Consider the following 16,387-nt stretch of genomic DNA (forward strand, 5'->3'; position numbering starts at 1 on the left):
ATGAAGGGGCAAGTAAAATACTAAAAGGGTGGCAACAACCCCAGGAAAATATGCTTTAACCAAATTAAAAGAGATCCAAAATCGTGAGTGGGGAGAAAGGGGATAAAAAGAGGTTCAAAAAGAAAGAAAGAAAAAAAAAGAAAAAAGAAAAGAAAAAAAAAAAAAGAAAAGAAAAAAAATTTTTTTAAAAAAGAAAACACCTGAGAAAAATGTAAAAAAGAAAAAATATATATATTAGATAAACTAGTAAAAAATCGTTAAAAAAGAAAAAGGTAACAGTTAAAAAAAAAAAAATTTTTACCCAAAGGCGAGAAGAAAAAGAAAAAAAAAAAAATGAAAAAGAAAAAATTAAATTAACTGCAAGACTAAAAAAAAATCACAGGAAAAAAGCCATGAGTTCCGTGCTTGGCTTTCTCCTCCTCTGGAATTCTGCTGCTCTCCTTGGTATTGAAACCGCACTCCTTGGTAGGTGAACTTGGTCTCGGCTGGATTTCTTGTTGATCTTCTGGGGGAGGGGCCTGTTGTAGTGATTCTCAAGTGTCTTTGCCCCAGGCGGAATTACACCTCCCTTACCAGGGGCCGGGGTGAGTAATCCGCTCGGGTTTGCTTTCAGGAGCTTTTGTTCCCTGAGCGCTTTCCGTAGAGTTCCGGAGGACGGGAACACAAATGGCGGCCTCCTGGTCTCCGGCCCGGAGGAGCCGAGAGCCCGGGGCCCCACTCCTCAGTGCGCCCTCAGAGAACAGCGCCCAGTTACTCCCGTCTGCCTGACCTCCGGCCGCGCTCCGAGCTCACCGAGCCTGCGATCGGTTCAAGGTAACACCGTGCTGCGAGCTTACTGTCGGCTCTGTTTCTGTAGCCGGCTTTCCCGTTCCAATACCCGCAAGCTGTGCGACATTCAGACACCCCCGATCCTTCTGTGACCCTGCGGGACCTGAGGCCACGCTGACCCCGCGTGGGCTTTGCCCCGGTTTAGCCTCTGGAGCGATGTCCCTCAGCGGAACAGACTTTTAAAAGTCCTGATTTTGTGCGCCGTTGCTCCGCCGCTTGCCGGGAGCCGGCCCCTCCCCCCAGGGTCTATCTTCCCGTAGCTTTGGATTCACTTCTCCGCCGGTCCTACCTTTCAGAAAGTGGATGTTTTTCTGTTTCCAGAATTGCTGTTCTTCTTCTCTTCGATCTGCCGATGGATTTTCAGGTGTTTGCAATCTTTAGATAAGCTATCTAGCTGATCTCCGGCTAGCTGAAGCAGTCTCAGCTTGCTACTCAACTGAAAGAATTTGCAAATACCAAACCAGCTCTACAGGAAATATTGAAAGGGGTCCTCTAAGCAAAGAGAGAACCTACAAGTGGTAGATCAGAAAGGAACAGAGACCATATACAGTAACAGTCACCTTACAGGCAATACAATGGCACTAAATTCATATCTCTCAATAGTTACCCTGAATGTGAATGGGCTAAATGCCCATGTCAAAAGACACAGGGTATCAGAATGGATAAAAAAACAAAACCCATCTATATGTTGCCTCCAAGAAACTCATGTTAAGCCCGAAGACACCTCCAGATTTAAAGTGAGGGGGTGGAAAAGAATTTACCATGCTAATGGACATCAGAAGAAAGCAGGAGTGGCAATCCTTATATCAGATCAATTAGATTTTAAGCCAAAGACTATAATAAGAGATGAGGAAGGACACTATATCATACTCAAAGGGTCTGTCCAACAAGAAGATTTAACAATTTTAAATATCTATGCCCCCAACGTGGGAGCAGCCAACTATATAAACCAATTAATAACAAAATCAAAGAAACACATCAACAACAATACAATAATAGTAGGGGACTTTAACACTCCCCTCACTGAAATGGACAGGTCATCCAAGCAAAAGATCAGCAAGGAAATAAAGGCCTTAAACGACACACTGGACAACATGGACATCACAGATATATTCAGAACATTTCATCCCAAAGCAACAGAATACACATTCTTCTCTAGTGCACATGGAACATTCTCCAGAATAGATCACATCCTCGGTCCTAAATCAGGACTCAACCGGTATCAAAAGATTGGGATCATTCCCTGCATATTTTCAGACCACAATGCTCTAAAGCTAGAACTCAACCACAAAAGGAAGTTTGGAAAGAACCCAAATACATGGAGACTAAACAGTATCCTTCTAAAGAATGAATGGGTCAACCGGGAAATTAAAGAAGAATTGAAAAAAATCATGGAAACAAATGATAATGAAAATACAGCGGTTCAAAATCTGTGGGACACAATAAAGGCAGTCCTGAGAGGAAAATATATAGCGGTACAAGCCTTTCTCAAGAAACAAGAAAGGTCTCAGGTACACAACCTAACCCTACACCTAAAGGAGCTGGAGAAAGAACAAGAAAGAAACCCTAAGCCCAGCAGGAGAAGAGAAATCATAAAGATCAGAGCAGAAATCAATGAAATAGAAACCAAAAAAACAATAGAACAAATCAACGAAACTAGGAGCTGGTTCTTTGAAAGAATTAATAAAATTGATAAACCCCTGGCTCAACTTATCAAAAAGAAAAGAGAAAGGACCGAAATAAATAAAATCATGAATGAAAGAGGAGAGATCACAACTAACACCAAAGAAATACAAACTATTATAAGAACATACTATGAGCAACTCTACGGCAATAAATTTGACAATCTGGAAGAAATGGATGCATTCCTAGAAACATATAAACTACCACAACTGAACCAGGAAGAAATAGAAAGCCTGAACAGACCCATAACCAGTAAGGAGATTGAAACAGTCATTAAAAATCTCCAAACAAACAAAAGCCCAGGGCCAGATGGCTTCCCGGGGGAATTCTACCAAACATTTAAAGAAGAACTAATTCCTATTCTCCTGAAACTGTTCCAAAAAATAGAAATGGAAGGAAAACTTCCAAACTCATTTTATGAGGCCAGCATCACCTTGATCCCAAAACCAGACAAGGATGCCACCAAAAAAGAGAGCTATAGACCGATATCCTTGATGAACACAGATGCGAAAATACTCAACAAAATACTAGCCAATAGGATTCAACAGTACATTAAAAAGATTATTCACCATGACCAAGTGGGATTTATTCCAGGGCTGCAAGGTTGGTTCAACATCCGCAAATCAGTCAATGTGATACAACACATCAATAAAAGAAAGAACAAGAACCATATGATACTTTCAATAGATGCTTAAAAAGCATTTGACTAAGTACAGCATCCCTTCCTGATCAAAACTCTTCAAAGTGTAGGGATAGAGGGCACATACCTCAATATCATCAAAGCCATCTATGAAAAACCCACCGCAAATATCATTCTCAATGGAGAAAAACTGAAAGCTTTTCCGCTAAGGTCAGGAACACGGCAGGGATGTCCATTATCACCACTGCTATTCAACATAGTACTAGAGGTCCTAGCCTCAGCAATCAGACAACAAAAGGAAATTAAAGGCATCCAAATCGGCAAAGAAGAAGTCAAATTATCACTCTTCGCAGATGATATGATACTATATGTGGAAAACCCAAAAGACTCCACTCCAAAACTGCTAGAACTTATACAGGACTTCAGTAAAGTGTCAGGATATAAAATCAATGCACAGAAATCAGTTGCATTTCTCTACACCAACAGCAAGACAGAAGAAAGAGAAATTAAGGAGTAAATCCCATTTCCAATTGCATCCAAAACAATAAGATACCTAGGAATAAACCTAACCAAAGAGACACAGAATCTATACTCAGAAAACTATAAAGTACTCATGAAAGAAATTGAGGAAGACACAAAGAAATGGAAAAATGTTCCATGCTCCTGGATTGGAAGAATAAATATTGTGAAAATGTCTATGCTACCTAAAGCAATCTACACATTTAATGCAATTCCTATCAAAGTACCATCCATCTTTTTCAAAGAAATGGAACAAATAATCCTAAAATTTATATGGAACCAGAAAAGACCTCGAATAGCCAAAGGGATATTGAAAAAGAAAGCCAACGTTGGTGGCATCACAATTCCGGACTTCAAGCTCTATTACAAAGCTGTCATCATCAAGACAGCGTGGTACTGGCACAAAAACAGACACATAGATCAATGGAACAGAATAGAGAGCCCAGAAATAGACCCTCAAATCTATGGTCAACTCATCTTCGACAAAGCAGGAAAGAATGTCCAATGGAAAAAAGACAGCCTCTTCAATAAATGGTGCTGGGAAAATTGGACAGCCACATGCAGAAAAATGAAATTGGACCATTTCCTTACACCACACACAAAAATAGACTCAAAATGGATGAAGGACCTCAATGTGCGAAAGGAATCCATCAAAATCCTTGAGGAGAACACAGGCAGCAACCTCTTCAACCTCTGCCGCAGCAACATCTTCCTAGGAACAACGCAAAAGGCAAGGGAAGCAAGGGAAAAAATGAACTATTGGGATTTCATCAAGATCAAAAGCTTTTGCACAGCAAAGGAAACAGTTAACAAAATCAAAAGACAACTGACAGAATGGGAGAAGATATTTGCAAACGACATATCAGATAAAGGACTAGTGTCCAGAATCTATAAAGAACTTAGCAAACTCAACACCCAAAGAACAAATAATCCAATCAAGAAATGGGCAGAGGACATGAACAGACATTTCTGCAAAGAAGACATCCAGATGGCCAACAGACACATGCAAAAGTGCTCCATATCACTCGGCATCAGGGAAATACAAATCAAAACCACAATGAGATATCACCTCACACCAGTCAGAATGGCTAAAATCAACAAGTCAGGAAATGACAGATGCTGGCGAGGATGTGGAGAAAGGGGAACCCTCCTACACTGTTGGTGGGAATGTAAGCTGGTGCAGCCACTCTGGAAAACAGCATGGAGGTTCCTCAGAATGTTGAAAATAGAACTGCCCTATGACCCAGCAATTGCACTATTGGGTATTTACCCTAAAGATACAAATGTAGTGATCCAAAGGGGCACATGCACCCGAATGTTTATAGCAGCAATGTCCACAATAGCCAAACTATGGAAAGAACCTAGATGTCCATCCACAGATGAATGGATCAAGAAGATGTGGTATATATACACAATGGAATACTATGCAGCCATCAAAAGAAATGAAATCTTGCCATTTGCGACAACATGGATGGAACTAGAGCGTATCATGCTTAGCGAAATAAGTCAAGCAGAGAAAGACAACTATCATATGATCTCCCTGATATGAGGAAGTGGTGATGCAACATGGAGGCTTAAGTGGGTAGGAGAAGAATAAATGAAACAAGAGGGGATTGGGAGGGAGACAAACCATAAGTGACTCTTAATCTCACAAAACAAACTGAGGGTTGCTGGGGGGAGGGGGTTTGGGAGAAGGGGGTGGGATTATGGACATTGGGGAGGGTATGTGCTTTGGTGAGTGCTGTGAAGTGTGTAAACCTGGTGATTCACAGACCTGTACCCCTGGGGATAAAAATAAATGTTTATAAAAAATAAAAAGTTAAAAAAAAAAAAAAAGAAAAAATAATGGTACTGTTATGCTGAAAATAAATAAATGAAAAAAAAATCAGGATCATCAGAAAGGCTCAGCAGGACAAACTCTGATCATTGTGGGGTAGTTTATTTCTTTCTCTTCCATTTTTATTTCTATCAAAGATATGACACAACACTGATGAATCTGGAGGACATTACCCTAAGTGAAACAAGTGGAAGGACAAAAAAATGCATGATTCCACTTTTATGAGGTGTTAAAATCAGTCTATCTCATGGAAATGGAGTTAAATGGCAACTATCTTAGGGTGGAGCAAGGTCAGCAATGGGGAGTTGCTATTAGCTGGTATAAAGTTCAGTTCTGTAAGAAGGATAAGTTTTCAAGATGTTGAAGATGAATACTGTTGAAGAACATTGCTTCCTGTACTACATTTTGCCTGCAGTTAACAATACTATATTGTGCCTTTAAAAATACAAGTGGGTAAATCTCAAGTTAAGTGTTCTCACCACTTTATAAATATAATTTGTACTTATTGACAACCATAGCAGTTAACTATAAAGACAATGTTATAATAATAGCTACTATTTATTGATAGCTAATTATGCTGTGTGCTTGAAAGGTTCATTCTCATCCCTATGGTACATTATATATGCCAGATTTATCTGACACCTCATTTACCTCTTTGAAAATATAGATTGAGAGGTCATAGAAACCCTAACTTTGTCAACTATTTGCCTTCTTTCATATACAAAATATACTTCAGATAGAATGAAATTGAGAAACCATTCATAAGTTGTCTATTACATTTTGAATACCCTTCAATTTTCTATTACTTATTTTATTTTTTTCTCTATAATTCCTGTGCTGTATTTCTCAGTTGAATATTTTACATAGAAATCATTAGGAATGGTATGGCATGAGTTAGGATTATAGTATATTTTCTATTACTAAATAATCATTTATATTATTTAGAATACTTTATTGTATTCATAATTTTCTTTCATTTTCTCTCTCACACACATAGAGAAACACGCATCCATCTTTCCAAAATACTTTAGGCACTTAATACCTTAAGTAGAGTGAGTGGAGGAGTATTTTAACAGGTGAAATTCTAACTTTATATGAAAGTTATGATCTGTTATGATCTGTTATGAAGATTTTATTTTATACAAAACTTAAATGATTTTGCTTTTTAGGCATCAAATAATTTAGACACATGCCCAGTTTCAACCTAGTCCAAAACTAGAAGGGAGCTATACATATGTATTTCAGCATTATCAGAAAGCAAAACTTACACCATGGAATTAGAGAAATCCAACTTATTCTACATATCTAAGATGGTATTTCTTCACTATTTTCTACAGTATGTGTATGTGTTTGTATGTATGCATGTATGTATGTCTGCATCTACTTGTATATCTACCTATATCTAGTGAGTCATAATGGATTTTGGAAATAAGGAGATGTATTTAGCAGCATATCTACAAAAGTATATATGTTAAGTATCTATTCTTTTTTTGACAATAGATAAATTATGTGAACACACCCTATTTAGTGAGCAATATTCTGTGGTTTTTAAATGAAAGCTTTCACATTTTTCAAAAAATCATATGGCAGTTGAAGAATTGTTTTTCCTAGAGAAACTGCAAGATTGGGAAAGGATTTCTGGCAAAGATCACTGAAAATCACAAAATTATATTTTCTGTATAGAGTAAGGAAAATATCACATCAATAATTACAGTGCCTCCTCCATTCTGCGTGATAATCATTTTCCTAAACAAAATGCAAAGTAAATTACATTTACAAATTAAAAGAATTAATAATCAAGACGTTGCAAGTAATCAAAGTTTCAGAAGAATGGGAACCAGAAAAACGTATGAAGTTATTTCATCTGAATGGGAAATATATTAAATGTGCTTATAAACTCTTAGAAAGAAAGAATGAATAAGGATAGCAGGAAGACCACTGCCATTTAAAGGTGGCTCAAATTTCATGTTTGTATATTTTAAATTGTCCTGCAATGTGCCTAATTTGTAAAACCATAACATTTCATTTGCTTGAGAAAAATGCAATCTTCCTTGCCCTGTCCATGAAGGCTCCCTTGACTTGCTGGTTCCTTAGGCTGTAAATAAAGGGGTTCAGCATGGGGGCTACTGAGGTGTTTAGCACAATAACACCCTTGCTCAGAGACACTCTGTCTTTTGCTGCTGGATTAATGTACATGAAAATGCAGCTGCCATAGGAAATGAAGATGACAATCATGGGGATGAACAGGTGGAAAAGGCCTTTGTCCTCTGACTAACAGAAGGAATCCTCAAAATTGTTCTAATGATATATATGTAGGACAGAATTATTATTACCAGGGTAAACATTAAAGTAAACAGAGACCAGGAAAACCCCATTATCTCTAGGAATTTTGTGTCTGAACAAGAAAGTTGCAGCAGGGGGTAAAAATCACAGGCAAAATGGTCAATAATATTAGACCTACAGTAATTAAGGTTTAAGAGCAACATGAGTGCAGGGAATACAATTAAGAATGAAATCAGCCACGAAGAGAAGACAAGGAGTATGCAGATTCTGGGATTCATGATGGTCATGTAATGCAGAGGTTTGCAGATGGCAATATAACGGTCATAGGACCTGGCAGCCAGGAGGTAAAATTCAGTGACTCCCAACAGAATGAAAAAAAAAAAAAAAAAAAAAAAGAAACAAAAAAAAACCAAAAACTGAGCAATGCAATCATTAAAGGAAATGGTTTTATGTCCTGTAATCAGAGTGCTTAGGAACTTGGGTATGCTAACAGTGGTGAATGAAACCTCTAATAAGGAGAAGTTTTTGAGGAAGAAATACATGGGTGTCTGGAGGTGGGCATCCAGCAGGGTAAGGGTGATAATGGTCAGGTTCCCAGTGATGCTGAGCATGTAGGTGATGAACAGAAAGACGAAGATCACTCCCTGAAGCTGCGGGTCATCTGACAATCCCAGGAGGATGAACTCTTGTTAGTTCTGTGTGGTTTCTCCTTCTCCAGTTTCTTATTTGTTGTTCTCCTGTCAGACCTCTAGGAGAAAACACAAGGAAGAAACTCGAAGAGAGGATTAGCAGAGGTCCAAGTTTGGAGACAGAATTTGGCAAAAACAAAAACAAAAAGAAAAACAAAAACAAAAAAACCCTATGTGCTTTCATCTACAAGGGAGATTTTATGAATCTTTGACTGATTCTTCCCAACCCACAAACATCTTGCTGAAATCTCCTGTGAACTCCTCCACTATGCTGTGCATGTCTGAAAGTTTAGGAAGAGTCTGACCTTCAAAGCTTTTGCAACACATTCAAGTGCCTGAAAGTTACAGGGGCTTAAAATAAACACTTGTCTACTTAATTTACTCATTCATTCTGATTTTGTTCTTGCATCACAAACACCCATCAGGTGAAGTTCTCTATTGTGTACCCAATTCCTGGCTGCATATTACATAGGTTGTGTCTTTGTTTTATAAGATGTTTTCCCCTTTCTTTTATAAGAAAGGCCATGTAAAAGAAGCCCCCAATTTTTGACATATAATAAAAAAAAAAAAACTTCATTAAACATTATTTCAAAATAGGTCTCATTAAATTTCTTTAAATGCTTTCTTTTAATTAACTTTACTCCTGCTCAGTAACAATGCTCTTCCTTCATCAGGGTTTGCTTTTCCTATGAAGCACTAGTTTCTCATAACACCTGGGAGCCTCAATATGCATTCTCATCAAATAGGCAATATTTGGTTTCATTTGAATTGAATTTCAATTCAATCCCCAAATTGAAATTTCTGCACTAAATTTACTTCCTTTGGAGATATTATTTTAAAAAGGCATATTATTACTCTTCCATAGGTAATAATGTGTCAATGCACTGCATTTTTAACCTTATTTCAAGGGTTTGTTTTTTTTTTGCATATTCTTTATTTTCTTAACTTTCCTACCAATTTTAACACTTTCTGAAAAAGAATAACTTGACTGAATTACACATTTTGGCTACTGAAGAAACATACGAGGAAATGTATGAAGAGCTGTGAAAGAAGGTATTAATATATATAGAAATGTTTATGTGAGCATTACTGAAAAGGAGTACTTAAAGGCCAATTTCTAGGATCAGTGAATATTGGCTTAAAACAACTCTACCAAGAGAAGATCTAATATCACAGACCTGGGGGAAGCACACTATACTATTATGTAAAAATATTAATGAAAATCAATGGACTATATTCATTTACTATATTCATTCATTTTTACCAACAGTGCCAACATGGATGTTATTCATTCATTCATTCATTCATTCAGCAGGATTTGGGGAGAAAAAAACCTCTATGTTTAACAAGGTGCATATGATTCCTCAAGCCTGAAGCCACCCCAAGGATGTACTCATGCAGAGTATGAAGGATATTCTAAGAATTTAGCCCATCTTTTTATTTCTGAACACAGATCCATTTTTCCCCTGGAAGAATATGGGTTAGGTTCAACTTAAATTATTTTCCACCCATTTGGTTAAAAATCAAGAACCCTTTCTAAGAACCCCTGAGGCATATACTTTGAGCTATTCAAACTGAAAGTTAGTAATAATACTTTGTGTTTGCTAAATAAGATGGCCACAAAGTACCTTCAAGTTTCATTCCAAAAATATCACTGTTCCATTCTTCATTTAGTCATCAATAATCAAATAAAAAAGGAAAAATACATAAACTCATAACAAGATCATGGTATAAAAATCCTATTAATTTCTTACTTGTGACAATCTAAGGTAAATAGCTGTTACAGAAAGTTTATGGGATCTGCAGGTTAGAGGAACATGAGCTAAAAATTCAAATGGGCTGTTTAATGGATTTGTGACTTTAGATGGTACTTAATTTCCCTAAGCATCTGTTTTCTCGGCTTACCGTGGATGTAAAATTTCAAGGGCATTTTGGGAATTAATTGAAATAATATAAATGAAAGTGCTATATAAACCATGTGGCATTAAATATGCTTTAAGAAGAGCTGGTTTATTTATCTTCTTTTAGTGGAATTGTTTTCCAAGTTTGAGCAGAATATTCATAGTAACTGTGATTGTACAAGGGCATTATTTATTCAAATGAAATATTAAGGACTTTTACATTCTATCTCACTAACTTTTATGACACCCTGATAGAATGTTATTTTTGTTCCCAAATGAAGCACTAGGGTACTGTGGTTTTGTACCTTAGATATATTTGTGTTGTTAACAAGTGTTCAATATATTAGAGACTACCTAAAATTAAAGTCTGTTCTCTTAAAGAAAGTACTACATAACTTATATTCAATTAGAAACACAGCCACAGAGATGATAATTTCTTCCTTTTGTTTGAGAATGAATAAATTATATAATAAAGCAAAATATACTAACATCCCTTTACATTGTTAAAAATAAATCCAGTTGAAAAATAAAATTCCAACATATCCTATTTAATCTGACTAAAAGTTGAGCTGATAAGTAATGAAGCAATGACACAGTTTGGGAGACTCCATTGCCTTCTATATGTCCGACAGTCTGATTTTCATACAGGTTCACTAACATTCAGAATGGCCAGCACATAAAAAATACTAGCAGTTGGCATTGTTGCAATCCAGGGAAACCAGCATTCCTGAACACATTTCCTCTTAGTGTACCTCTTTGCTTTCTGTTGTTAATGTTTTTGTCCTAAGTTTCCTGTTATTTCTTGAGTATAGAGAGTGAGAGAGGAGCAGATGTATGAAAGAGAAAAAAACACCAGAAAGTATTTTAAAACACAGACCTTATGTAGCATGAGTTACGTAATGTTTTATCTGTTCTCTCTGCTGATGGTGCAGAAATAATTCAGTGAATCAAAATTGCCAGAACAGGACTGCACTCAAAATAGTAAGGAATATAAAACACAATACACTTTACAATTGAGATTTGACAAAAAAGCTTGGGGGACAGTGTCCAATGAGACAGAAAAAATAACAATGAACAAACAACCATTCTAAATGTGATCTGTTTCTCTTGAGAAACAAACATACTGACAGAAATTATTTTTCAGACAGACAATACCAAAAAAGTATCTCAATTCATACTTCAGAGCTCTACCAAAAGTGCCTTTACACCATGACATTTTTTTAAAATGGTAATCTACCACATTGTACCAAGTCATTCATTGCCTCTATTAACTTTTTAAAAAAATATATTTTATTTATTTGACAGACAGAGATCACAAGTAGGAAGAGAGGCAGGCAGAGAGAGAGAAGCAGGCTCCCTGCCAAACAGAGAGCCCTATGTGGGGCCCGATCCCAGGACACTTGGATCATGACCTAAGCCAAAGGCAGAGGCTTAACCCACTGAGCCACCCAGGCATCCCACCTTTATTAACTTTAATCTGCCTTCCAAGAAGAATTTTTGCTACTCTAATATTGCTAGTGCTTTATACTTTTTTCCTTTCTCACTCTGTTGCTCACCAGCAATGTCAGTTGAGGAGGTTCTTGTTTTGATTGATTAATGTCCAGTATATATTGGCACCTTCCTTGACTTGATCATGATAATATAATCATCCCCAAATGATATAATGTGAGTGTAAAAAACCAATAAAATTGTGCCTGTCTTTAGTAAAACCTAAGCAATATATACAGGTCCGTAAGAGTTTGGAAAATGTAAAGTAGAACAAGCATAACTTTTTAGTCATTTTATATTGTTTCATTTTCAAATCAGATTATTATATCAGCTGTTATAGCTCAAGAACTCAATCAAAACCTCAACCTCTCAATTTACATATTTGTGAAAAAGAGATAATCACCCTAATTTGCCATATAGCTTTGAAAACTAAATATGGTATGATTGAGGACATACTTAGTTGAGTATATGGCATAGAATAAATGCTCTCTAAAAAAGAGACATTAATATTTGTGAAATTCCTATTAGACTTCCAGGTGGCATGAGTGTTACAGTAACTGCCTGAATACTCACTTATCTCATAGTTTTAAATATAATACAGATAAACAAGGAGAGTATGTAAAATAAGACATAACATATACCTTAAGCATAACTACAAAATAGAAGATATATGACCTTCAAATAATTTATAAGCAGTAAAGTAAACATTCAATCCTATACTTGAAGGGAGGAATTGGACAAACACTGCGGATATTATGTAAAAAATATGGCTGTTGCAGATAATATATTTCATTTTTTATAACTTTAAGAAATAAACTGCAATATCAGTAACAAAGTAATATTTAAGAGTAAGTTGACTAAAATGTTTACTCCTTTAGCTATTACCATATACAATATTTGTATTATTCATAACAATCAGCAAAATTAGGTATGTTTTATAGCCACTGCCTTTCTGTATAGAAGTGTAACCCATTAAAGAAACGGAACCTATGGAGGGTTTGAAAGAAAGATATAATATAGCTGCAGAAAAATTAAAGTGCTTTGCCTTACAAATATCTGTGAGATGGATATTGGAGGATACTATAGAAGTTGAAATTTTATTTGTCCTTTATTGGGTCTTCACAATGACATCTATTCATGTTAATATATATTTTCATTTGTGTCTAGAAAGTAGTACTTTATGAAGCAAGTTTCTGAAAGCTTGTTTTACTTGCTGATTCCTCAAGGTATAAATAAAAGGGTTCAACATGGGGGCAATTGAGGTGTTGAGAATAGCTACTCCTTTGGTCAGTGATGCTCTTTCTTTTGCTGAAGGCTTGACATACATGAATATACAGCTCCCATAAGAGATGGAAATGACAATCAAGTGAGAGGAACACGTGGAGAAAGCCTTTTTCCTCTGACTAGCAGATGGGATTCTCAGGATGGTGCTAAGGATGCACAGGTAGGAGAGAATCACTAATGCCAAAGTGAAGAGTAGAGTGACAAAAGCAAAGTAAAAGCCAATCATCTCCAAAAGCCATGTATCTGAGCACGAGAGTTGTAAGATGGGGAAATAGTCACAAGAGAAATGATCAATTACATTGGAAGCACAGAAATCTAGCTGGAGGATGAGCATGAGCGGTGGGAAAATGGTAAGAAATCCTCCTAGCCAGGACCCAAAGACAAGCAGGGTGCAAAATTTTTTGCTCATGATGGTGGTGTAATGAAGAGGCTTGCAGATGGCAACATAACGATCAAAAGACATGGCAGTGAGAAGAAAAAATTCAGAAACACCCATGAAGATGAAGAAAAATAGTTGAGCTAAACAATTGTTATAGGAAATGGTCTTGATATTTGTAATGATTGCCCCCAAAAATCTGGGGATAGAGACACTGGTGAATGTGATTTCTAAGAAGGAGAAATTCTGCAGGAAGTAATACATAGGAGTCTTGAGATGACAGTCTATCAAGGTGAGGATGATGATGGTTAGGTTTCCAGTGACACTTAATAAATAAGCCATAAATAAAAAGATGAAGATTACAACCTGAAGCTGTGGGTCATCTGAGATGCCCAAGAGAATGAACTCTGTAATCATTGTATGGTTTCTCATGTTGCCTTTTATTTTCTTTAAGCAAAATCTACTGTTGGGAAACAAGACAAAAAGAAAGAGTATGTGAATAGTAAAGGAATTGAAGGTTTAAAAATTTTTAATGTTCATATTAGTAGCTCCAATGACATGAAGCAATGGAACTTTTTTCCTGTGTGCAGTTTTGCAATATCCACTCAGTCTGTTAAAGCACATATATCTTACACATCCTCTCTTGAAAAGGAAAACCATATCATTAGGTCTATGTTAAAAGTCCCCTCATGAGTGACTTTACATAACACCTGTACCTGTAAGCAAATTGTCTATATATGCAAAATATGTCTTAATTTTTATTTCTTAATTTTTATTTTGTTTTAATTCCAGTGTTGGTAACACACACTTATATTCAATGCACTTGTACAATATAGTGATTCAACAATTGCATACATCACCCAGTGCTCATCAGGGCCTGTGTACTCCTTCCTTAATCCCCATCCCCTATTTCTGCCTTTCTCCCACCCATCTCCCCTCTGGTAATCATCAGTTTGTTCTCTACAGTTAAGAGTGTCTTCATTCCATAAGGGAGGAAAGAACATCCAATGGGAAGAAAGAGAGTCTTTCCAACAAATGGTGGTATAAACTGGTCAGCTACATGCAGAAGAATGAAAATACACCACTCTCTTACACCATCCACAAAACTAAACTCGAAATGGACGAAAGATCTAAATGTGAGACCTGAAATTGGCCACAGTAACATTTTTTTAGATATGTCTCCAGAGGCAAAGGAGATTCATTCCTGCAATACTAGTTATCACATCTGTAATTTAGATATTGAAGCATTGTTTTCCAGTTTCCAAGATTCTGTGTTCTTAGGACTGAAATACCTAATTCTGATTTTTAACTTTGATTCCACTTACAAACTTCATCTTCTGATTTTGGTGGAAGCTCATGTCTCTGTTATAATTCCTGAGTTTAATAAGAACATGATTATTGTTATTCTTAACATATATACTTTTTAAATGTGACCAGAAGAAATAAATGTATTTCCTGTCTTAGAAATATGAGACTAGAATTGCCTTAGTTGTAAATGAGAGTAAAATTCTTTATTTGTATGAAAGAAAAGAGAAGCCAGAAATATCATTTAATACACGGAAAAAGCATATAAAGAACATAGTTTATACAACATAGTGATCCATTCATGTCAGCTTCATGTTCTTTATTTAAATTAACAATTGACATCCTTTTTTTTTTTTCATTTTAAAGTATGTTCACTTTGTTTTGTTACTCTCCATATTTGAGGACAAGATGAGTTCATAAGGGAATTTTTTGATCACAAAATATCTCCTTGTCTTCTTTCCAGAAGAGTAAATAAATAGAATTAATAAAATTCTCTGTAAAATGTACATTATAGAAACTATAGATTATTAAAATGTAATCAATATAGGGCACATGGGTGGCTAAGTCAGTTATACATCTGCCTTCAGCCAGGCCATGGTCCCAGGATCCTAAGTTCTAGTCTGGCATCAGGCTCCCTGCTCAGTTAGGAACCTACTTCTCCCTCTGCCTCCAGCTCCCTCTGCTTGTGTTCTCTCTCCCTGTCAAATAAATAAATAAAATCCTTTAAAAAAATGTAATCTATATGTTGGCTAACTGAACATAATAAGAAAATTTTTAAAAAATTATTTAAAAAATGAAGCTCATTTTGTTACAATTAAAAAAAAAAAAACAGTTAACCAAAATAAATAAGTTTCTTTTTTAGCAAATTCAGTGAATTTGGTTTTAGAGTAATGTTCAATGCAGAAAATTGTAGTCTGTTTATGATTAAAAAAATGTAATCTTATATGACTTTTATCCATCATGTTCTGTCTTTATTCTTAGAAACCAATATTTTATCTATGCTATAAGTTCTCAATAATATTTGTGGTATTATTTTCTTCCTGTAGGGGATAAGTGTCAAGCTTATATTGTGCCTCTTTTTTTCTTTTAATTTTTGCTGACAATCAACTTTTCTTCCTTCAGGAATAAACACACTACTAAATATAAAACACCAGCAAAACTGTCAGATCAAAAGACAGAGATTGCTACCATATTTTGAAAAATGACTGAAGTATTAAATCATAAAATTAGTAATTATAAATATACTAATGTGATAACTTGGGAATCCCTGCAATATATTTCAACAAAATAACCTCAGGAATGGGAGGTAAGCACATTCACTGACAAGTATGGAACATACTTACTTTTTGTTATGTCTAATGATTCAAGTCATAAATATAACCCCAGATTTTCTTACTTTATTTAAAATGTGAGAGGCAGTGCATTCATAATCTACTTCAGGAGGTTTTTGTCATGAGTTTATCCTTGTCTCTGTCATGTAAAAGCCTCTTACATTGAGAAAATGCAGGCTTGATTGCACACAAGCTTTCTATAGCCTCTGCTCCAATCAAAGAA

At 35.9% G+C, this 16,387-nt stretch overlaps 1 protein-coding gene and 1 pseudogene across 2 annotated transcripts; both read right to left on the reverse strand.

The window, feature by feature from the left end:
• Nucleotides 1–7,529: 7,529 nt before the first annotated feature.
• Nucleotides 7,530–8,758, reverse strand: LOC309870317 (olfactory receptor 6C1-like; annotated as a pseudogene). Its single transcript has 2 exons — nucleotides 8,715–8,758; nucleotides 7,530–8,538 (listed from the first exon to the last, which is right to left on the reverse strand). The product of its transcript is annotated as an olfactory receptor 6C1-like (transcript).
• Nucleotides 8,759–13,021: 4,263 nt separating this feature from the next.
• LOC309869861 (olfactory receptor 6C3-like) lies at nucleotides 13,022–13,960 on the reverse strand (the record flags this gene model as incomplete). Its single annotated transcript, XM_082741635.1, has 1 exon — nucleotides 13,022–13,960. One exon carries the CDS (start codon nucleotides 13,958–13,960, stop codon nucleotides 13,022–13,024), a length of 939 nt encoding a protein of 312 aa, XP_082597761.1.
• Nucleotides 13,961–16,387: the final 2,427 nt, after the last annotated feature.

This window comes from Mustela nivalis (genome assembly GCF_964662115.1).
Source record: "Mustela nivalis genome assembly, chromosome: 7".
Classification (NCBI taxonomy): Eukaryota; Metazoa; Chordata; class Mammalia; order Carnivora; family Mustelidae; genus Mustela; species Mustela nivalis.